Source organism: Lutra lutra, chromosome 17, assembly GCF_902655055.1.
Source record: "Lutra lutra chromosome 17, mLutLut1.2, whole genome shotgun sequence".
NCBI lineage: Eukaryota > Metazoa > Chordata > Mammalia > Carnivora > Mustelidae > Lutra > Lutra lutra.
The window spans coordinates 23,114,998-23,140,798 of record NC_062294.1 but is presented as its reverse complement, the minus strand read 5'-3'; the positions used below and the strand labels follow the sequence as shown (position 1 = coordinate 23,140,798).

The 25,801-nt window shown below is 38.5% G+C and overlaps 1 protein-coding gene across 1 annotated transcript in view; it reads right to left on the bottom strand.

Annotated features, from left to right (window-relative positions):
- CDH8 (cadherin 8) overlaps window positions 1-25,801 on the bottom strand; it is a 382,041-nt gene that overhangs the window by 203,457 nt on the left and 152,783 nt on the right. The window contains 1 exon segment of the mRNA XM_047712240.1: window positions 7,199-7,318. Coding sequence (XP_047568196.1) covers window positions 7,199-7,318 — 120 coding nt within the window.

The window sequence follows — 25,801 nt, the reverse complement described above, 5'->3', positions numbered from 1 at the left end:
AATTAGGGTTGTTTTTGTTTATATTCTTGTTGTTTTTCTTCCTGTTGTTGTTGTAATGTGACAGGGAATTTTATTTGTAGATGGAGAAAGCATTTTACCTTATACTCTCTCTGAAACATAGTTCTGTTATTTGCAGAGTGGAGACAGAAACTCTTCCCTCTACAGTTTGGTTTAGTGCTCTGTCAAACCTAGAGAACTACAGAAACACAAAAATAGTTTCCTTTCGCTTGTTTTTGTTGTTGCTATTGTTGCCGTTGTTATTATTATTATCATAGTGACCTCTGGAATAGGAAGATATGTTAATAACCATTCTTTCCTTGTGTGGTGGCCATTAAGTTTTCTATCTCAACATGTGATCTAGAACTAAATCTGAGTGAGAGTTCATCACAGTCTCAAGGCTCATTTTTGCAAGTTTAAGAATAGCATTGTGTTGGTTATACACTTAAGATATAATGTGAGACATGGAAATGGCATGAATTTTAGCTCTAAGTGAATCTCACAAACAACCACAACAAAGCTACATCTGAGGTTACAGCAGGGTTATTCCCACCACAGGAACAAACAGAAGGAATATAGAGCGGAAACCAAGCTCGATTCCCTACCTGGTTCATTACACATCTCTGTGAGTCATGGCAAGCTTTTTTTTTTTTTTTTTTTTAATATTTTATTTTATTTATTTGACAGAGAGAGATCACAAGTAGGCAGAGAGGCAGGCAGAGAGAGAGAGGGAAGCAGACTCCCTGCTGAGCAGAGAGCCCAATGCGGGGCTCGATCCCAGGACCCTGAGATCATGACCTGAGCCGAAGGCAGCGGCTTAACCCACTGAGCCACCCAGGCGCCCCTCATGACAAGCTTTTTCTTTTTCTCTACTAATCCACTCTTCCCTTCCTCCCCCTTCCATCCTTCTTTTCTTTTTCTTTTCTTTCTTACATTCATATTTAAAATACTTACAGAAGGACTTCTATGTGTCAAAAATTCTGTTAGGCATAGGGATGTAAAAATGAACAAATCTGACAAGCTCCATTCCTTCACAGACTTTGCATTCCAGCATTAGAACTTAAAAATATAAACAAGTCAATATGTAAGATAATTACTGGCTATGATAAGCTCAAAGAAGATAATACGTAGAACAAACAGCAAATCTCTCTGCAATCTTAAGTTTATATCTGAAACAAGAGTAGGAGCTCTCCCTGAGGTAAAGAGATTGATGTGTTATGGCAACAAAAAATAATTCTATTAGGTTGAAATGTAACAAGTAAGGGGATGGAAGAACTTATCTGTTCCAAAGTCCACAGTTCTGTTCCTAGCATTCTTTTGAGGATAAAATAAGACACATATGGGATTTTTTTTTTTTTTTGGTCTCCTATGCTCTGGTTTCTTTTTATTAAAAATATTCTAGTATCAAGAACTTGATGACAGTTGCCAATGGGCAATCTTTTTTTATAAATATCATAAATATGTTCAAGTCCCATAGCCTGCTGAGAGAATGTTCACTGTCACAATATTGATCATTAAAGCTATGATTCTGGCTGTTACTGGTAAGGCCAAAATCCTCATATAAAAATGAACTGAGGAAAGGCCCAGATGGATTCACTGGTAAATTATACCAACACTTAATAAAGAAATTATACCAATTCTCTATAATCTCTTATACAGGACAGAAGCAGAGGAAATGCTTCTTAACTCATTCTATGAGGCCACCATTACTGTAATACCAGAGTCAGATGACATTCCAAGAAATGATAATGACAGACCAATATCTATCTCCAAAGAACACAGATGCAGAACCTTCAATATGATATTAGCAAACTGAATCCTAAAAAAGTAGAGGAGTTAGATGTCAAGACTAAGTGCGATTTATCCCAGATATGCCAAGTTGGTTCAACAGGCAAAAATGAATTAATGAAATTCATCACATTAACAGATTAAAAAAGAGAAATCAGGTGATCATATCAACAGACAAAGAAACAGCAGTTAACAATATCCAACACCTATTCATGATTTAAAACTCTTAATAAAATAGAAATAGAAGAAGGGTGTCTGGGTGGTGTAATCAGTTAGGCATCAGACCCTTGGCTTCAGCTCAGGTCATGATCTCAGAGTCATGAGATCTAACCTCACGCCAGGCCCTGCACTTGGCACAGAGTCTCCTTGGGACACACTCCTTCTTTCCCTCTCCCTCTAAAATAAATAAACAAATCTTTAAAAATTTAGAAATAGAAGAGAACTTTCTCAATTCCATCAAGACTATGTACAAAACCCCTAAAAATATCATACATAAAAGTGATAAGCTTAAAGCTTTCTTACTAAGATCAGGTCCAAGACAAGAATGTATCTTCTCACCACTTCTTTTCAATATCATCGTCAAAGACCCTACTAACACAACATAAGGCAAGGAAAGGAAATAAAAGGTATACAGATTGGGAGGGAAGACATAAAACTCTTTGTTCACAGATGGCATGATCATTTTGCAGAAGATCCAAAATAACTGACATAAATAACAACAACAAAACCTTCTGGAATTCATAATCAAATACGGCAAGTTTGCAGCATACAAAAGGCAATGCTTTCCTATGTAACAATGATATATTTGAAATTAAAAACACTATACTTTTTATATTAGTACCCCCCAAAACTGAAATACTTAAATTTAAATCTAACAAATATGTACAAGATTTATATGAGAAAAACAGCAAGCTTCTGATGAATGAAATAAAGTATAAATAAATAAATGGAGAGATAGTCTATGTTCATGGATAGGAAGACTCAATGACATTTGGATGTCAGTTCTTCCCAGCTTGATCTATAGACACAATGCAATCCCAATGAAAATATCGGCAAATTGTTTTATGAATATCAACAAACTGAGTACAAAGTTTGTATGGAGAGGTAAAAGATCTAGAATAGCCAACACAATACTGAGGGAGAAAAACTTAGAAAGACAAATGCTTCCTGACTTCAAGACTTACCACAGAGCTACAGTAATCAAGACAGTGTGATACTGGTGAAAGGACAGAAAAAAAGATCAATGAAACTGAACAGAAAACCCAGAATGGGATCACATAAATAAGGTCAACTGACCTTTGACAGAAGAGCAAAGGCAAAACAGTACAGCAAAGATAATCCTTTCAACAAATGATGCTGGATATCCACATGCAAAAACAAAACAAAACAATACAGAACAAAACAGAACTTAAATATGGGCATTAAATCCTTCATAAATACTAACTAAAAATGGATCACAGACCTAAATGTAAGACACAGGACTATAAAATTCCTAGAACATAGGAGAAAATCTATATGACCTTGCATTTGGCAGTGACTTTTTAGATACAATGGCCAAGGCAAAACTGATGATCAAACTGACAAGAGAGACTTGATTAAAAGCTGTTCAGTGGGGAAACTTCTTCTCCCTTGCCTGCCATTCCTCCCCCCCGCCGACTTGCACTTGCTCGCTGTCTCTCTCTCTCTCTCCCTCGCTCTCACTGTGTCAAATAAATAAATAAAATATTTTTAAAAAATAAATAAATGAACTCCTTAATACTCTTACTATTGGGTTTTGACTAAATAATTTACCAAACACTTACTAACCTTACATATTACTCTTTGAAATCTCACATTCACTGACTTGCTAGGACAAAAATTTACTCACTCTTTTGTGTTTGCCACATGTTGTAACAGCCACAGAGACCCACTGTGCTTGGGGTCTCAAAGAATTTGCCTAAGAGTGCAGTTAGCTGACATCTTCCAGCTGAATCATCTTTAGGATTAGTTTTAGTATTTGAACTGAGGACTACTCTTCCCAGGCACATCAGAGACAAACAGTGATTAAGACTGTATTCAAACCTGGCCATGTACATAACATACGGGACATCTTCTTAGAGAAACCTTTGCTCCAGGAATACCCAAGGGTTTGGCCAAGATGCTGTCAACATGGACTGCCTTATCCAGCTTCCTCTCCCCTTAACTTGCATGGCTATCAGATCTGCATCACAGTGTGATGGGTTTCCCTGCCTGATTCTGTTGCATGCCTCTTATGGAGTGGTTATTTATGTCCCTCTCATAATTCACAGGTTGAAATATAATTCCCAACGTGATGGTAATTGGGGACAGTAGCTTTAACAGACACTGTGATTGTGAGAGTAAATCCCTCAAAAATAGTATTAGTGCTCATATTCAAAGAAGCCAGCAAGCTAGCTCACTCTCTTCCCACATGGATATAGAGAGTCAGCCCTCTACAATCTAGAAGCTGGCACTCACTGGAATTCTAACATGCAGACACCCTGAGCTCAGACTTCCAGCCTCAAGAGTTGTGAGAAACAAATTTCTGTTTCTTATAAGCCACCCAGTTTAAGGTATTTTGTTATAGCAGCCAGAACTAAGACAGTGCTTCTTTTATCTTTTATAGTTCTTACCCGCTAAGCCACTCGCTCTCCTAACTCTGCCTCAATGTCTTTCAGAGGACACGGTAATAGATACACATCTTTTGGTCACCAGAAAGTGTATTTACTTTCCATTTGCTTACAAAATAAAAAAAAACCCAAATGCTCCCTGAACTTTGCATTTTTTTCTATATTTTTTAATATAAAAAATTTTCCAACTGTTCTTAATCTGTTTCTGCATAACACTTATGCCCTTCTCTACCACACACACACACACACACACACACTCATACTAATCTCAAAAAAAATTTTTTTTTTAAAGAGAAAAGTTGAGGTTCCTGGGTGGCTCAATCAGTGAAGCACATGCCTTCGGGTCAGGTCGTGATCCCAGAACCCTAGGATCAAGCCCTATATCAGACTCCCACTCATGGGGGAGTCTGCTCTTTCTTCTGACCCTTGTCCCCTCTCATGCTCTCTCTCTGACACTGTCTCTCTCAAATAAATAAATAAAATCTTTAAAAAAAGAGAGAAAGAGAAAAGTCCTCACAGATAGAGTAAAATTTAGATTCTTTAGGAACAACTTACACTGTTTCCATTTGAACACACACAAGTATAATTATGAAGGCATTTACACAAAAATATTTATATTTCACTTGTACATATTTATGTTACAAAAAAAGAACTTAGGCTGATTTTTGATTTTTTAATTTAACCTCTATTTCCTTGCACTGTATCTGCTTTAACTAAAAATCACAACTTCACTCAACCAATATTTAAACAATTAATATATATATTCTTCAAGTATGATATCATTTCTCCCTATTACATTTCCCACAATAATATCAGAATACACTTCCTAAAATATAAACCATATAATTTTGTATCTTCATATTAGAAATGATAAAGTTTAAATAATGTATGTTGAGACAGATACGCATTATGCTGGGTAAAATGCAAATATTAAATGTGGCTGACATTTGATTAAGCAAATGGCAATATATGTCAATGAAACATTATCGACGTACATGTCAATGAGATATTTTTAAGTACACAAATTCTCTGACGTATAGGGGGTTTTTATTATCTATACTCAAAGCAATTTATTTTTGATATATAAATTATTTAAATGATATCACCATGCTTCCTTGTGTTTATGTTGAAAGCAAAAACCTGTCTTCCAAAATGGATTTTGAGATATTCGCAGGCTGACATTAGCCTTTGTGAATTTTTCTCCTTATATTTAATTCAATGCCTAGAACACAGTGAATGCTGAATTAATTTTTGCTGGATTACACTGGGCCTGGTGAACAAAAAGATCCAAGTGAAGAAATAGGCAAAGAGCAAAGGAGAAAATGATTTAACTCCACTTAAGCAATCAACAATTTCTGTTTTACAGAAGCCCTTATACCATAGTTATTACCTAGGGAAAGTGAAGTTCAAAGACAACTTTGAAATTAAGGACCAGGGTATGAGTCCCATGTCTGTTCCCAATTCTGTCACTGTGATGTTAGCCAAGAGGACATGTCCGACTTCTCTCTCTCTCTTAGCTGACTATCTTCTCTGTCGCTTCCCCTAGGGTCATCAAGGGACCCAAAGGAGATGAAGTTTATGACAGACTTCCTTCTTCACTGAGGAAGAATATGTAATTTTGCCCCTAATTAATGTGTTTTAGAAGTGTTCTTTCCTGTTTCTAAATCTAAATTCAATTTCAGCCATGACCTATTTATATATAAACGTACTTTTTCTCACTTTAAATGCATGAGGATTTACTCTTTGAATTAAAAAAAGCAAAGAGAGGCTTTAAATTTTTAATTAATTAATAATTGACTTAATGGTAAGACGATGGAAATTTATCTCAATAATACTGAAAACTCATGAATTGAAGAACTTATATGTATATGCAGCTGTATACTGAATTTTTCAATTTGGAAATCTGCAGACTAAACCAGAGATACAAATAAAATTCATATTTTTCAATAGGTACTACCAAAAGTCCCACAGGATTATAGAAAAGTCTGGGAAAGTGGCCTTACTCTTTTAAATACATTTGTTAAACAATAGGAAGAAAACTTGCAAAAACCATAATTTATGAAATTAGCTTCCTAATTAGTTTAAAAAAAGTGGTTTTTTTTTCCTTTAAATAACTTAATGATTTCTAAAGTCTATACCACCAGATTCAGGACATTGACTGGGTTTAATACTGGCAATACTACTACTACTATTACTACTACTACTACGATCCTCCATAAAGAACTCTAGTGGGTAGACATCAGATCCTGATTTATGAGTAAGAATCTAATAGCAAATCTAGTGATATCCATCCACTGAAAGATTACCACATGTCATGGACTATATGGTTGATGTTTATTACTTGATTAATCTTCATCATAATTCCAGCAAGTAGATTCCATACTCAGTTTATAAACAGGGGAGTTGAAACTTAAAAAGATTTATAAATGTCACTTGCCAAGCATCACACAGCCAATAAGCAAATGACTATATTCTTAAATCCGGTATTTCAGTGTGCCTGATGTATAAGTGCATTCCCCCCCGCCCTGCCCCAGGATGAAAAATGGTGCCAGGCCATCTGTTAAACAGGTGATATTCTACAAAGGGTCTGTAATTTGTTTTAATCTGTATCAAAATGATTGTTGGGCTTGCCATGTACCACACACTGCACAGAAATAACACATTCAAATATTATTGATACAGGCAGTGAAGTACTTAACCATAACATTTCATAATCCAAATCCCAAGAAAAGCATTTCCCTGAAGCAATAACATGGTAAATAGAATTCAAAATTTAGGCCACAAACCTGTCTCAGGCTCAATGGAAAAATAAGGCTGCCCTTCCAAGATACTATAAACCAACTTTGCACTGTTTCCATAAACTGGGTCATCAGCATCAGTAGCTGTTACATTAGTGACAGACGTACCTAAAAAGAGAGAGAGAGAGAGAGAGAGAGAAAGAAGGAGAAAAGAAAAGAAAGAAGAGGGAGAGAAAAAGATAATAATTAACACATTATTCTTTGCCAAGAGCTAAATTTTGCCAAGCATATCATACAGAAATCCATGTATGGGAATAAAGAAAAAAAAAAAGAAATCTCTTCAAAAATGTGGAGATAAACTACTCTGTCATAACTTCAAAAATATCCAAGTCTTTAAAAAGAAGAGTACTGCCAGGTTGGAGTACTATATAAAGATAACCCTTTTAGAATCTATATTACTCAAGAATCCTTTGCAGTTTTCATTTCAAAGATACCTTTCAGATTCGTGGGGGCTTGGAGAATATGAAAAGGAAACATATCAAAGAAACAAGAAACACCAGGTTAATAATATGATATAATATGTAGCATTTAAGTTTTGCCAAAATACAACTACAATATACCTGAAAAAAAAAAATGGCTGCTGAAAAAAAAACTGCACAAAAATATCAGAGGAATATTTTATCCATTTCATCTAATTCCTCAGAATATAAAATGAGATTGGAACCACCATTTAATTTGCATGTTTAGGAAATTAGGCCTTATGGATAACAGAATCAAACCTTTATTTTCAGATTCATTTTCCATTTGTTATTCACTCATCCATTTAGCAATTGTCCACATATAGCTCGCCTGATGTGAAGTATATATACGAAGATAAAGATCTACATTTAGGAAGTGTACTGTTTGGTGGTGGAAGGTTAGAGGAGGGGACAGACACACATGCATACAGAAATCAGCTGAAGGCCATTGCGCCGTGTTTGGATCTCTCACTTATTCCACAGACAGGGTAGGGTCAGGGACCACTTCCTGAGAGACACTGCATTTGAGTTACATTATTAAAGACAGGTAGAGTTTAACCAGGAGAAGGGCAGGGAAGGAATTCCAAGCAGTAAGTCAAGCATAAGTAAAGGCAAAGTAGTCTGAGAGACTGTGTGAAATTCTGGGACGTGCTGAAACTGGGAGAAACGGGAGATGTCTGGTATGGTAATGAGCTTCAAGGTCTGTGAGGGCAGAGGCAGTGTCCCTCATCCAGTAAGTGTCAGACACATAATAATTATCAAACATATTAATAACTGAGTGAATGGGCATGTGAATAATCTGATGATTTAATGACAAATAGTAAGTGTCAGAGATGAGTTCCCTAACAAGAGGACTCTGACATAGATTTCTTGCAAAATTTTTATTGGGGAGTTCTCTTTGAATGATATCTGTGGGGGGTGAACAGGTCCATATTGGGCAGAAGGAGCTGTGGGCTGTGATGCATTTTGCAGTCACAGACTCCACTGCACAACCTACCAATGGGATGGTCACCGAGGAAATGGTGCCAGACCTTTAGATCCAGTACTGACCAGTTATTGGATGTAGGAACCCCTCTAAGAATAGAACCTTGGGCTTGGGCCAGGCAGCTCTCCTCGATTGGGTGATCGTCAGCCCTGAGATGCCAACAATCGGCACTCTCAAGCAGCATGGGGGAAGAGTGTTTTTCAACCCAAAGGGCATGGAGGTAGGGGTGGGTCTGAGCAGCAGGCCTCCTTGTTTACCGAATTAGGATAGAACTTTTGCAATATCATGCCAATCAAAATACTTTCAAGGGTTTGAATTATGGTCACTATATAGGAAAATTAGTAATAATGTTTGTTGAGCAGCTGATAGTTTTATAAAATTGGAAATTTCTACTCAGAAGGATGATTCAGAGGTTCTACAAAATCTACAGTTAGAAGAAAGAAAGAAAGAAGGAAAGAAAGAAAGAAAGAAAGAAAGAAAGAAAGAAAGAAAGAAAATGCACCTAGTGTCAGTTGTATAATACATTCCACATTCCATCAGACACTGGGAACAATGTCAAAGAAAAAAAAAATAAGACTCGCTCTTACAAATAACTCGTCAGCTAGCTGGTAGAGATGCACACAGGAAAGTACAATATTTGGAGTTATTTGAATATCATGTGGGAATGAGAAGAATTGGAGGAAAACCTTCTAGGTAAGAGGAAGAAAGGGAAATAAGTAAATTTTAAGAGGCGATAATGACTGGAAAAATCAATCATCAAGCTAACTTTGGAGATGTAAGCTGGAACACAAAATTCAGGAGTCATTTGAATCCCAAGATGGGGAGTGTTGGCTTAACCTGTAGGAAACAGATATTTCAGTTAGAGACCAAACCCATGCTGTGGGCTCTCCTCTACCAGTGCCCCCAGATTTAAGTGGAGCCAGAGACACTGAAGGTTAGATCAGATTGTTAAGACGTTACAGCAGTAGTCCAGTTAGGGGGTGATATAACCTTAACAATAAATATGGATCTCAACGCTCATTTTCTTGTTTTCATCCTGGCACTAAGGTTCCATAAGATGTTCAAAAGCCAGTAAACTAGGTGAGGGGTATACAGAACTCTCTGCATTTTTGCTGAAAAAGATAAAGTGAAAGAAAAAAAGAATGAAGAGTAAGAAAACGACTCAGGAGTTCCTGAGAGCTCATAGTTCAGAGACTGGTGAGAAAGGGTGAACTCTTCCATGTAGATGAGCATGAAACATCTATTTTGCTCGATTGAGCTGATTTGCATGTTTAACATTTTTTTAGGAGAAACATCTTTCCCCCATAATGAGATAACACATTATCAGAAAAATAAAGTCAAGTGTGGTGTTAAGGTAATGAGGGTGAGTATTCAGGGTGAGGTAGTCACTCACTACCTAGGCCCTGGAGACAAAGAGGTGAACAAATAGAGATTCCTATCATCACAAAAATTATCTGCTAGTGGGTGACTTAAATTGAGAAACGCCTTCACAGAGACAAAATAAATAAATCAAACAGATTTCTGAATGACAGAATCACTGCATATATGTGTGCCATGGGTATGATTGGGCAGAGGAACGCGTGGGTCACGGTTTTGCAGATGGAATGCTTCCAACCTACGCTGGAACAATTAATCACCCATCTCTTTGGGCCGATCATTTAACCTGCCTTAGCCTCCAACTTCAAATCTACAATACATATCCGAATTATTGTGAGGGCTAAACCAAACAACATACTCAGAGGTTTAGCACACAAATGACCACATGTGAAGCCTCTGCCTGCATTTTAGAATCTAGGTTGATGAATATCAGTATCTTCGGGGTAACTTTCCGATCTACAGGGTGGCAAGACGGGTATGGGAGCATTTTTTAAAAATCTTCTCAGGCAACTCTTAGTCAAAGCCAGAGTTCAGAACAACCGTAGCGGGTCCTGGACACTGTTAACTTTTTTTTTTTTAATTTCACAGACAGATCACAAGTAGGCAGAGAGGCAGGCAGAGAGAGACAGGAGGAGGAGGCAGGCTCCCTGCTGAGCAGAGAGCCCGATGCAGGACTCGATCCCAGGACCCTGAGATCATGACCTGAGCCAAAGGCAGAGGCTTTAACCACTGAGCCACCCAGGCGCCCCACACTGTTAACTTTTAACTTCACTCTTTCCCCCCACCCCAGAAACATTAATTACTTTGAAGAGTTTGTCAGATTTGTTTATATATGAAGCATTTTTTCTTTCAACTATTCAAATTGCGTAAATGCCCATGGGGATTACTTCGCCTTAAATAGAAGTTGGGGTTATTTCCTGGGAAGCTTACAAGACTGATGATGATCCTATGGTCACTGATTACCGTAACTTGATGTTATTGTCCTACCACATTACAAAACACTGAGGCAGGAGTCATGGACCAGGTTTCCATCATTTCCAGGCTCTGTGATTCAGCTTTTTCTTTTTAACACATGCAAAGACAATCATTTTTTATTTTGCACACCTCAAAGTTCTGTGTAAGTATCAAATGAGATAATATTAAGTAGAGACGAATGACTAAGAAGATATGTTTGGAGTCATATTGTCTTTAACCAGGACACTTGTATTATTTTTTTTAATTTTATTTATTTATTTATTGGGGCAGGGCAGCAGAATGAGAGGGACAAGAAGATACTGCACAGAGCCCAGAGCCCAGAGCCCAATGTGGGGCCCGATTCTACCCAGAACCCTGATCACAACCTGAGCCGACCCAGGCTGAAATCGAGAGTCAGACGCTCGACTGACTGAGCCACCCAGGCAACCCTAGGGCACTTGTTTTATATCCATCTTCAACTTCCATGAGTCCTGTGTCCTTGGCCAAAGTAATAATACTTTACTAAGCTTTGGTTTTCTATTCTGTAAAAAGGAAAGTGACAGTAACTGCTAACTCCTAGGCTTGTTGAGATAATTAAATATAATAAGTTATAGAAAAATTAATGAAGAGTCATTGACATTTGATACTTCTGGGAGCTTACTGTCCCTGTATTTATATGCACATTATGTGTATTAGAAAATACACACACACACACACACACACACACGCGCGCGCACACAGAATCTCACTTTCTCCCATCTAGTTCATCTCATGTCAGTTTCCTCTGTGGTATAAATTTGCTGTGGGCTCAAAAATAAAATGGGTTTTGATGTAGCAAGCACAAGGCCAGGCACTGGGCCTGTCACCAGCACAAGTTCCTGGATGTTATTTGGGTAGGGGGCATTCTAATGAATGCCGTATCTCTCAGCCCATGCAAATCCCACACTCCTGCCAAGATGAACTACTCTGCCGGGCAATGCAGCACAGCGAAGGCAAGCTTTTACCCACAACCTCATCCATGATCTTTCTGCCTGATGCTTGGCTTCCCGGGAAATCCGCATCCTTCAACTTGAGATGTCTGGAAATGAAAAGGCAGTACTACTTCCCGTCATGGGCAATATTTCTCCTAATAGTGATTCAAGGCTGTTGATGCACCTGTACCCTGGAATAGACGTGTACAGAGGGTTTGTGGATGCATTTGTCAAGTGATTACCCAGAGGGGGGAAAAATGGATACTTTGAGGTTAATCTTGCAGCAGAAAAGATTTCTAGTCAAGCTGCGGTGTAGGCTTCTCCATGGAAATGCATGCAGAATGCAGACCACAGAGGCAAATTGAAAAGTGTAAACCTCGCAGGATAATGTTTCTTCAAAGCAGCAAGTGTTGGTGTGTGATAAATAGGGCCCTGCGTAATACCCAGGAAATATAACAACAGGATTCTCTGTTTGTGTTTTCATTTGGAACTGTTTTTGTCCCTTTGTCGAGGATACAAGAGACTCATTTAGCTAGTGACTATAAATTTGACACTGTGCCATTTCTCCAAGAAAGCCCCTATTATGATCCAACTTGATGCTGATCCTAATTATAATAATATAGCTGTTGTATTTCCAGCTGTTGTCAACAAAAATGATCCCTGTCACCACAATGCATCCTGCTAGTATCAATTCAAGTAGGAATACGTCAATTCCAAGGTGAATTCTGCTTTTAATAAGCCCATTATTCTGTGTTTAGTTTCTTGGTTAAGTGAGATTTGCCAATGTGTGCTTGGATTTTAATTAACAGAGAGCTTGTGGTATCATTTGCCTCCTGCCACACCTGAAGGTTCCCTCCCATTAGCAGCAGGACCCACACATCTTCCCCCTATAATGACAGCAAACACTACAAGCAATATTAACCATCAAAAATTTTACACTGTCAGGTTAGAGGTTCCAGTTTGCTGACAAACTAAGATGAAAGGCCTTCGGGAAAATAAGATGTTGGGCTTGGGTAGTGCAGCTCTGTTAGCTAGACTATACTTTTTTATGAGCAAGTCAGCACACCAATTCTGCACATTATTCAGAAAGAAAAATGCTGGTGCTGACACCCTGAGCAGGAAAACAAAGGTTTGGTGCAGCGTGAAAATGTGCACACTGGAAAAGCTAAAACTCTTATGATGAGAAGAACACAAACCCCATTTGCAAAGAGTCATTTGCAATACATTCTCAGAGAATAAGCATTCTGTTAGCAGGTGGGAAAATAAAGCAGCAGAACCTTTGCAATAACTGAAATTCAGAAAGCCTATGTTGTTGGCCTCTTGCTACCATCTTCCAACTTTTGATTTGACCTTCTGGCTACCCTGATTCAAGTTCAGTGCGTACCATCCGTGGACAGAGTATCTGGCATTATCATCCCAAAATGTCTAAAACATTCACACATTCCAAAGATCATAGGCCCAAGGGTTACAGCAATGATGCAGCATGCATTCGTTATTTTAATAAAACTAAACCCTCAGCCCACCTTCCCTCATCCCTCTGGCTCATTCTCCCAAGTCCTAGGCAACGCAGGAGGTAGTGGGGACGGACACAGGTGTTGTCATGACAACCTTTTTGGTTGTTGACTAGCCTAGCAATAATTTCTTAAGGCTCGCATAACTTGTTGACGTTTAAATTATCGCTTACTAGAGCTGAAGCATCTGGCCCTGGATGTTTTAAGTGTGTCATGCCAATCCATTCTTTTTACTTTTATGGAAACATGTCCTGGGATGCCTCTGTAGATGACTGGCATGCAACTTCTAGAGGTTTTTTTTTTTGTTTGTCCCTTGACACCTCCCCCTCCAAGTAACAACAGAACACAGACCTGACATGCTTACAGAAAAGCTCAGAATCATTGCAGGCAGCCAATACAGTTTTCCTGACATCTCCCCAATGGACCATCCACCCTACTCTCTCCTGAAGGGCCTCAGGCAAATCCTCCCAGTCAAGAGATGGCCTAACTCCTACCGGTATTTGCGTTGTTCAGCTTTGCTGTTTCATTATAGAAGACCCAGGTCAAGGTATCCAAACCTCCAAGGGACGCCTTAGGGGATCTTTGGAGGGTGAGGAGGGTTAAACCGTGGATCAGTAGAAGGTATGGCTTGCGTTTTTTAACCCTATTATGGAGAATTCCTTTCTCAACCAACCTCTGAGGGAAACAGTGAGATATACCATCTGTAGCAGGAAGACAGCATTTTACTTCCTTCTAAGAACTACTGCTCTGAACCACTATTGGTTAACTAGGGAAGCTATGGGCAGGTGACAACAGAGAGAAAACCTTCTCTTTTTTGGTGCCCAATCCTGCAACTTATAGAAACCAATTAGCAGGAGGCAAAGGCGCCTGGGTTTGCCATTCGTTTCACAAACCAGTCTTTAAGACATATACCCACAATGAAATCCTAAACAATCTCTTCCCCCTCCATCATCTTTGCAAAGGCCTAACCATTGCTCACTGGGTGGTCTTCTCATGTGCCAGCTCTCAGCCTGTAGTAAAATGTTGCTGCCAAATTCTACATGCTCCAAATTGAATTATTACGGGAACAGGGACAGATTCGTAACTGCAGGTCAGGCGGACGGACAACACGAAATGCATCCTGTCATTTCTCTGGCTCTATGATTCGGGACATAAACTGGGAAATAAAATTCCATTTCCATATTTTCTTCTGGAGCAGTTAGAGGTATAAACAGTTTTGTAACTTAATGAAACATCCATACACACTTAACATTGTGTTTATAAAATGAGCCCGAAACTTTCTGGAACAATTAAACACTTCAGAAAATGCGTGCGAGCGCACAGATGTCTTCCATTCACCCCTGCATCATTCCAGTGAACATCTGTAACACGCGTCGGGTGAGAGAAGTGAAAAATATTGTATGAAAATGTGTAACTGTAAAATCTCAGCCATGTTTACTATGCACGGGAGAAAAGTACCTTCTGCATTTCTCACAAACAGGAGCAGGATGGTGGCCTACCCACTGCTTTTGCAAACAGATAATGAGGACGATTGGAAGTCTGGTTGTGAAAACTAATAAGCTGTCTGTTTTACAGTTCTGTGTGCATAAATAAACCTTTTCAGAATCAGAATGACTTTATAACACAATGGGACCCAGACAAGTATATATATTTTTTTCTTAAGCTGCCTATTCCCAGTGATCAAGCCTTTGCTAATCCGTTACCTATGGAATGAAATCCTATAAATACCTAAGAAGTAAACTGGTATCATTATGCTTTAGACCAGCAGCTATTTCCATCCTGACCTTGCAAAATTAAGCTAGCAGGGGTTCTGTGGATGTCTTCTACAAAGTGTCAGGACTGCGGTAGGTGGAAGCTGCCTTCATTGTATTTTGTTACATGAACTCATTCATTCACTCACACAAAGACTATTAGCATAGTAGGTACTATGGGCTGAGCTCCAAGTTAGACTTGGAGGACACAAGAAAGAGCAGCAGTCAGAGTTTCTGTCCCAAGAGTGTCTGAAGTTCATTTTAGCACATTTTCACATGGTCTCATTGTACTGCAGGAAACTGCAAACCTTTGTTAATTTCCAGAAGTCATCGGCATGATGTCGTGGAAAACAGGTATATGCTACACTCATAATGTCAGAAGTGTTGTTCACATCCTCTTATTATCAGACTGAGATACTCTACATTAATGACATGTCACTCTTACACTCCAAGGATTTTTTTTTTTTTCCTCAACACCTATGAGACTCGGTTTCCTAATATAAGAAGGGAATACTGCCCATTTCATATTCTGAGTCTGCTCCATGTGAATGATGGTCAGTAGTCCCTGGGTGGGGGAGGACACTGTGTTGAGCTGCACCTCTGGCTCTCTACGGCACGCTACTTTATGTATGTTTGGTGAAGGATGAATTTGAGTTTAAGAGGCATGAGAATAAAATTATAACCACTCCAGTGGCTGCTCATTTTTTATTCTTGTAGAAGAGCTGAATTCTCTAGTTAAAAGCCAAGACACTTAAAAATGGCAGTAGTGTGTTTGTGACTACAATCCCTTCCTTTCCACCCACCCTACACGTTTGCTGACATGTCACTGACAAAAAAATTGTAACATATTTAAATTGGTCCACAACGTGATGGTTTGATATATGCAGGACATTGTGAAATGGTTACTGCAATGAAATTAATCAAGACATCCATCACCTCACATGGTTACTGTCCCCCCCACCAACTGAAAGACAAAATGCTTAACTCTCTTATCAAATGTCATACCTGGCCAAATGAATTGAGCTATTGAGAAGACAAAGTCTTAGACAAAAACAGGCTTAACTGGGCAATCATTAGAGACCTTGGTTTCAGGAATAGTTTTAAAAGGTATTCACTAAGTTACCCAAATATAATCATTCTATATGGCCACCATCCATGAAGTCTATAGTTAAAATGGAAGACATGTTGGTTCATTGCCTATTTTGGGCCCTTGGTTATCACAGTATATTTTTATTGAGCTTCTACTATGTGCCAAGCCTTCTTTTAGGCACCCAAGAGACTTTACAGTTAGAAGATTTTTGCTTTCTTGAAGGGCAGACCAGTGGGAGGCCAGAAAACGATGGGATGAGTGACAAATGACGTGATACAGTGCTGTGGGGAAAGAATGGTGGTGAGTAACATGGGAGGGGCAGCTACATAGAGAAAGCAAGGTTCCTGGGAGGAGGGGGGCATAATATTAAGATTACATTAAGAACAAGGATGATGCTGAGTCAAAGTTCAGAGGTAGGGCTGCAGATCAAGAAACCCCCATGAAAGAGGTTGATAAGTTCAGAGCTTATCTCAGGAAAACAGAATGTTAGAATAGGGTTACACATTCTTTCACACCAAAGGCTTCTAATCGGCCCAACGTTTTTTTTTTTTTTCCTCCCCAAAACTCAAGTAAGTGCATTCTATGACTCCCAACATATCTACCTAACTTACTCACACTCAGGTTCAAGAATTAGTTGTCCCCAAGCTGAAGTTGTTACCACTTCTGCACTCTACAAATACTTCATTTGACTTCTCTGGGGGCATTACTTCCCTTCATATATAAAGTACAGTGGTACAGATATTTCCCTTGCAGAGTGAAAGCTGCTTGAAAACGATATTCGTTCTTATTCTCTCAACTTTCCCATCTAATCCTCCTCTCCAGAATTAACCCATTCCTCTGTAATGTGACCTCATCCTTAGTTCATAGCATAGGCATACTCTACATTCCCCAATGGTACAAGCACTAAGAACAATGCCGGGTATAAAATATTTATTATTTAATCTTTGCAACAAGCCTTTGAGCATCTGTAAAGATGATCTCCATTCAAACAGAAAGGGATAAAACCTGTATTTAAAACCAGTGATGGAGGTTCCCAGCCTTCATAACTGTTTCACTGTTTCTGAATTTTAGATCTTCAACTGCAAAGAACACAGCCTAATGTTTTTATTTTTCTCTCCAGCATCTCAGAAAGTGATATAAATATTTGTCAAATAGACAAATGACTAATTGAATGCATGGTTATTTTCTTTAGGAAGACACATTCAAAGATTAAGAGTAGGTTGATCTGCTGATATTTTGAATGATTTGTTGCTTTCATTGTTTTGTCTTATTGTCATATTTTAAATTTATTAGAAAAGAAACAGTAGGGATTTTTCCTCCTCTTAGGAGGGAAGTCAGGCTCTTTTCTTCCCAAAGATGGGCACACTCCTGTGGCTATAAGCAAAAGTTAGTATGACATCAAACCCTTATATGAGCTCAAGAAAATTTCCTGTAGGAGTACCGATGGCCTGAAGACTTCATTTGAGGGGCAAGAAGGTGGAAAGTGGGGGCGCCTGGGTGGCTCAGTGGGTTGAGCCGCTGCCTTCGGCTCAGGTCATGATCCCAGGTCCTGGGTTCAAGCCCCACATCGGGCTTTCTGCTCAGTAGGGAGCCTGCTTCCTCCTCTCTCTCTGCCTACTTGTGATTTCTGTCAAATAAATAAATAAAATCTTAAAAAAAAAAAAAAAAGAAGGTGGAAAGTGTTTTTACCAGGGAAAAGGAGGAAGGGCAATGATGCAACATTCTATGGGTGACAAAGTGAAGCCTCTTTGGGTTTAACAATCCATCATCGAGGAAGGCTGCAATCACAACCATGAAAGCAAATCTCTAAGAGTTCAGGTCTCAAAATCGGGCATCGAAGTCTAGATCATCATGGAGGGAATGAGTAGCCCCAAAGCTACATTCTGGGCAGGGCAAGCATAGTTCTGGCAAAGAACTGACTAGGAGATTCAAATCAAGCATGAATCAACAAAATCATCTGACAGTAAAAAGCAGCAGCAATGGCCAGGGTTGGAGAGATGGTTGAGGGGAGAGGATGGAAGAAGGTGGAGGAAAGCTAACCTCTCCTTTCATGCTGATGGAGCTGGAAGTCTGGTAGACCTTTCTCTCTTATGAGTAAATCTTTCTGGATTTCCCTATGATTCACAAAGAACAAGGGCTCTCTGCCTATCTTGCCAGAATGTGTTTAAGGAAATTCTACTCTAAGAAAATGACTAAAGAAAGCATTTCTTGAACCTGAGCCACTCTTGCTTGTTATTTCACTACCATTAAATAGAGAAGTTCTTTAATACCTATGGGAGAAAAAAATCACCAGCAGGGTACTATGTACTTCATTTTTGTGTTCCTCCCAAATTTATATGTAGAAATCCTAACCCCCAGTGGCATAGTATTAGGAGATGGGACTTTTGGGAAGTAATCAGGTCATGATGGTGGCCCTTCATAATGGGATTAGTGTCCTCATAAGAGACAAAATAGCCGGCTCCTCTCTCTCAACGCCCCCCCACCTCTGTTTTCCACTTTGTGAAGACATGGCACGAAGACAGCCACTTGCAAACTAGGAAGCAGGTTCTCACCAGATACGGCACCTGCTGGCACCATGATCTTGGACTTCCCAGCCTACAGAACTATGAGAAATAAGCGCTAGTTATTACCCGGTCTGTGATAATTTGTTATAACAGCCCTGAATGACTAAGACACAGAATATCACCATTTCTTAATTTAAGAAGTGGACATTCAGGTCCAGTTCTACGCGACCCAAAACCATCACTTCTTTTACTGTATTAAAAAAGGGGGGGAGGCATACCTATATTCTGGTAGTAGTATATTTTAAATTAAATTTTACTTCTTATAAACACATCAACTTTCAATCTAACAGAGTTAGACAAATAAATAAATAAATAAATAAGCTATCACTGGTCCTATTTTCATATTCCAGTTGGGACAAGGACAGTGAGACTTTAAATTATCTGCAACTAGGAGCTCCATGCTTTCTACGCAGCGTCCTTTACCGTCCCTCACTCATTTTTACACTCCAGATATACTTATGCTGATACTGTTGACTCCAAGACACTCAAAAGTGTGGGGAATGGCACTCAACAAAGCTAACACATGTATTAAGGCATAGAGTCAGTAAGTGAAGAGATACTATTCTAACTCACTTTTTTTCTTTCCTTAAACGCAGACAGCTCAACAATGAAATTCCACCACCTTAACAAAAATAGTCAAGGTTAGCCATAGGTCGGAAACCTAACCATACAAGTAAGAAATTCACACACATATGAACCTTACAAATAACCAGCCTTGGCAAGAAGACTTCGCCTTAAAGAAAATTAATCATCAGACTTGAAATCAAGTCAACCCAGGTCAATTCCTAACCCTATTCTTTGTAGATCTGGTGCTATCAGCTCATTCCTGGATGAAGGAACTCCTGGATGGTAGTTAAGAGCCTGTTTTCTCTCCTCCAGGTCATATTAAAAGATGTGTGAGAAAAAAAATAGATTTCTACAGTTGTACATGAAGAAGTTAATGTGGTCACATGAAATAAGTAGACTGTAGCATGGAAACACAAATACTAGAAGAATGTAGTGAGACCTTGATACATGCATGCCCAGAGAGAGCTGGGGGAAAAATGTATCGAAAATTCTACCTGCCTTAATTAAAGTCATGGCAAAAATAAAAGAATATGTGAAAGACTAGGCATTGAGTTTACAAAAAAATGATTAAGGATCTGCAAACATCTTGAGTGTTTTTCAAACTGAGAGGATAGAAAGAGGAACAAAGAGGGAGAGAGGGTGAGACAGAGAAAAACTGATTATGCTTCTATGCTTCTAGCCCTGAAGATGTAATGCTGAATCTGACAAAGACCATAACTTTAAATAGTCCAACAAAACAGTAGGAGGAAACCGAATTAATTTTTTGTGTTATTCTCTATCTTTTTGTTTGTATCCTTCTCTCTCTTTATTCTTCCTTCCTTAGTTCCTTTTCCTTACTCTGTTGATGTTTATTGGTTGTTGGACACCATCAAAACATGCTTGGCCCTGAGATTTCAAAAATGAATACAGGTTTTCCATGGTCTTTGAGGAGGGCTCAGAGCCTAATGAGGAGAGTCACAGAAAGAAACTTCACTGCACAGGCTATAATTTAGGTCAAGAAGTAGTGTGTGTGCAGAGGAGACTGGCTCCTAGGGAAAGGTGTAAGGCAGACTGGAGGTATAGAAATGCAACCTCCCCTAATGACGACATGACAGGTAGCTCGACGACAAGTGTATTTTGTGATTTCAGAATACTGACCTTAAGTTAGGTGATTTTTTTTTATTCTATTCCCAGATTTTTATCACATTAAATTAAGACCTCTTCCAAAATTGGGTTTTATTTAAGAAACAAGTCAAATTGCATCAATTTATTTGTATAAGACATTTGGAAATATCAATATTTTTTCTTAGGCTTGTTTAAATTTTAATCATGATATCGTGCTGGGAAATAGTAGCTTTGTGAGGTGCTCACAAAAGATAAATGTGAAAATCAGCAGATTTGAAAGACACAGAGAATTTGAAGAAACATAGAAGAAAATCCCAACTCTGTTTCAAAAATAACTGAAGTGATAAAGTACCTCATTCAATTCAGTTATATTTCCACTCTTCAATGCTTCCTACTTAGCATAGTTAAGAATCTTAGATAGAATGGGAGAAATAGCTGTATACACTTCCTTACAGCTGTGCCTTTCCAACTCTATTTTACAATCTCTGTGACATTTTTTTTTCATTTTAACATTTATACTACCTTTGTGTTTACCCTTTGGGCTAATTTGTAGTTGACCCCAGTAATAGAGCCCCTTTAACCAACATTTTGTGACAGGCGATCATTGATTTAGCAGTCCTGCAGAATGCCTTAAAAATCAATGTGTTCAAAGAAGGAACTGGTGGGACTTTATAATATCACATCTCGTTTTTATCACAAATTTCCAATTTACCAAGTTCCTGTCTCATTATTTATACCAGACAGGGCATGCTGATGAGATACACAACCCGTTCTGTCCCTTTTGGCAATCCATTTATAACTGAAGCACAATTAATATCTTTACCGCTGTTCTCTAGGCAGAAAGAAAAATGTGGCAGCAAGGATTTTGTACATGTTTGAGTATAAATATGTGAAAGGAGGAGCACTGGGATATGTCTAAAAACAGTGGAATCTGAGCTTTCCTTGTTTTTAAATTCTCCAGAGAAATATTTTCTTTTTTGTTTTTTATCATTTTTTAAAAATTTATTTTCAGCGTAACAGTATTCATTGTTTTTGTACCACACCCAGTGCTCCATGCAATCCGTGCCCTCTCTAATACCCACCACCTGGTTCCCCCAACCTCCCACCCCCCCACCTCTTCAAACCCTTCAGATTGTTTTTCAGAGTCCATAGTCTCTCATTGTTCACCTACCCTTCCAATTTCCCCCAACTCCCTTCTCCTAACTCCCCATGTCCTCCATGCTATTTGTTATGCTTTCAAAACACTATTTCATATAGAACGTGCAGCTACCTATAGTGGCTCTCCAGATTCCCCAGGAAAATAATTAGGAATCTGGATGGTCATTAAATACAATCTTCATCATGACATTCCTTCAAAGAAAAAGCATAAAGGGGAAAAATCCATGAATTTCTAGAGAATTCCACATCATTTTAACTTCTGTATTTCCCATTCGTTGTCATTGGCCCTTTCTTACTTCCAAATATTCGTCTTTTCTTTTAGTTAGATACTGCCCATTACCATCAAATATAAAGAAACCACTATATTTCTGGCCCAAGTATTTATTTGATTGGATTATCTCATTTAGGTTTGACATAAACCCCAAAACTTATATTTAAATGACTTCTAGCTTCCTGAGAAAGGATAAGAATAAATAGGGACCCAATAAATGTTTGTTTTCAATTCATACATCTGCTCAATTACAGATGTTTTCCATATGGACATTTGTTGCATAATTAAAATAGCAACTACCCCTGTAGTTAGTATAGTTAGGGGAACAAATGATTAATACAGAGATAAGTAGGAAGATCGCTAATTGCTAAGTAGATACATAAATGTAGATTAGATATATAGATGTAGTCAAACATTTGACTTAGTAATGCTACCTCTTTCAAGTTATCTTAGAGAAAGAATCCAAAACATGAGCAAGCTTTTTTTTTTTTTTGGCTACATGCTAACAAATGAATACCTATTTAAAAAACATTTAGAGGAGGGCCTGGGTGGCTCAGTCGGTTGGGTGTCCAACTCATGATTTTGACTCAAGTCATGATCTCAGGGTCCTGAGATCGAGCTCTGTGTTGGGCTCCACAGTGGACATGGAGCCTGCTTAAGATTTTCTCTCCCTCTCCCTCTGCTTCTCCCCCTTCGCTTGCTCTCTCACTCAAAAATAAATACACAGATGAATGAATGATAAATAAATAAAGACATTTAGAATATCATTGGTAGTAGTTATAATAGCAAACCTTAAAATAGAAAAAAAGAAAAAGATGAAGATAAAATCGGCTATACAAACTGAAAACAACCAAAGGAAAATACTGTTTCAAAAAAGAAAGAAAAGAAGAAAGGAAAGGAAAGGAAAAAAGAGAAGAAAAAGGGAAATGAAAAGAAAAGAACAAAACTAAAATGTTTAGATCACTGTCATGGGTTCCCATAACCAACAGATGTGGGACTTAACAATCCTAAGCGGACTCTGACTGGCAGCAGATGGCAGGAACTATGCACTCTCCAGTGATTCATGCCCTAGGTACTGCGGAATATGTACCATACTATATACTATGCACTATGTGATATGTACTATATTATTCCTATAGGACTTAAAAAAAAATCCAGAACTTAGCTGCTATTTGAGAATCAGAATGTGGAGAGACACTCACTGGACATATTTTGAAACTATCAAACAAAGCACAGTATGTCAGAAAACAGAGCAAGGTGTCCAGTTTGAGAAGAATCCTGCTCTGGGTGAATGATTGCTTCATCAGAGCCGGAATCCCCAGAGAAGTAGTGTTTAAGATGCAGAGAGAGGCTTCGGTCCTACCTCTTGGAAACCAACTCAGAATGAGAGGAGAGAAGAAGGAATCCACCTCACCACACACGAGCCCACGGAAAAGAGCTGTTTGTGAATTGGGAAGAGGAAGAGGGGCTTATGCCCTTTTGAAAGTTATATGTTATTTCAAGTTTTTAATTACAAAAGTAATACCTACTCCCTGTGGGAAGCGCTCCTCTTTTTAGTAGGTAACTCAAAGAGACACCTTAAAAGGCACAGATGTAGGAAGGCTGGGCTTTTAGTACTGTGCAAAAAGTGTTAAAAAGTTAATTAGCACCTGCATTCTAAGGAGCAGTGAGTACAATGTAGGACCGAGAGGGGGTCAAACCCCGTGAACAGCCTCCAGGAGAGCCCGCAGAACTGCCAAAGATAACAGCTTACACTTTACTTTTGTAAATATTTAAACCTATATATTGTAATTTTTCGGTAGGACTAAGGCATTAGGCACTTCTAATTCTCTCTCTAATTAGAGTGTAGTTTGTATGAATGTGTGCTTTTATTAATGGAAATCAATAATGAGTACAGATGCTGCTAAATAAATATAAATAAAAAAGATTAGTTATTTAGACAATCCTAAACATCCACTAGACTCTTTAATTTCCACAAAGAATCCTGAAGTAGGCTGGATGCCTCACCCTACCTTTATTGGCTGGCATATCCCCCATGGCGGGCATTGCCTCTGAAAGGAATAAAAACCTCTGTAGCAGTGTTTTCTGAACTGTGAGCCACACAGTTAATTAAGAAGTGAACTACAAACTGGTATACGTGAAATTCTCAGGTCCCCCAAAGAATTTCGTATGGAATGGCTTACATCAACTTGCCTATTTATGGTAATTAAATGCTTGGGTGGTACACAGTAAGTTCTCAGTAGATTTACTATATATTTGGTAAATAATAAATACATAATATTAAATAAATAAATATCAAATATTGTCTTGAATCAATATTACAGGCCCAACTTAAAATATTATCTCCCCGTTGTTCTTATTTTCCTTATGGGGCAACTAGACACAAGACAGGTTGCAAGAAATCTTGCCTAAGACCACACAGAATGTGGGAGCCTCTGTTTTTGCCAGACATGACGCTAGAACCTAGGGATTCAAGGTTAGATAAATAAGACACAGCTCTTCCCCTGTGGAAACCCCTAATTTTACGATGTCTGGGTGGACATGTTTGAAAAATCTCTAGGAAGTTGGGCAGTCATATTAGGTGACAGCTTTCACAGGTAGAAGCAGGCAATTATAAACTTGGAACAACTCAGAGGCTTAGTGTTTTTCTCAGACTATGTCATGCTGTTTCTGTGGTTCATTCCCTAGTATATCAACATTGTTTCTTTAGGATACGGAATAGCTTTGCAAATGTTCTTGTGGTACCGTGGAAAGGTGTCATACCTCTCTTATTTTGTTTTCAGAATCTCCCGGCACACTACCGGGGACACCAAGCCGAGAAATCTGGCATTAGAGTCACCCACGGAGCAAGTGGTTTTCAAAGTGTGGTCTCCAGACCAGCAGCTTTAGCCTCCCGCAGAACTTGTTAGACATGTAAATTTTCAGCTTCATTCCAAATGTACTGAATCATAGACTCTGAGGGTGAAGCTGTGAAACTATTTTAACCAGTTCCCCAAGTTCTACTGATGCACAAATTACGGGAGCCGGTACTATTAAACCAGATCAACATCTCTGATCTAAAAAAAAAGAAAAAATAAACCACTAATATAATGTGTTCATAATGCTTTTTTTAAAAAATTCTATTTATTTATTTGACAGAGATCACAACTAGGCAGAGAGGCAGGCAGAGAGAGAGAGAGAGGAGGAAGCAGGTTCCCCGCTGAGGAGAGAGCCCGATATGGGGCTCAATCCCAGGACCCTGGGACAATGACCTGAGCCAAAGGCAGAGGCCCCAACCCACTGAGCCACCCAGGCACCCCTGTTCATAATGCTTTAACTTCTTCTTATAACTTTATAACTTTCTGAGTAATGTAAGACAATTATGAAGATTCTAATTTTATAGAAAATTGGACTGAGAAATTCCCCGAACCTCCTTGCATTCAAAGGATGTCCAGGAAATACCAAAACTGGGAATACATCTAAGCATGCTTTTTAATTTTTTAATATGCAATCCATTTTTAGTTAGTGTCAGTAAGGATAAAGTCATGAATCTCTCTGTTTTCATCCAATGATTTCCAGTAATTATGGTATCTTACCACCAAATGGTAGGGTGTCATGATCAGAATAGCCACATTTTTTTAGGATGGCAAATTAAGAAATACAGGATGCAGTATAGTTTTCATGTTAATTATACTTTTTTTTCCGTAAAATTAATATAATACAGCTAAGCGCAGTCATTAAAATTATATACTTTGTGAAAGCTGTTGAACAAGAATTAAATAAGCATAAATTTCCAGGCACGCAATTTCATAAATCTCTTAAGAAATGAAAATTGCTGCTCTCCTAGCTCC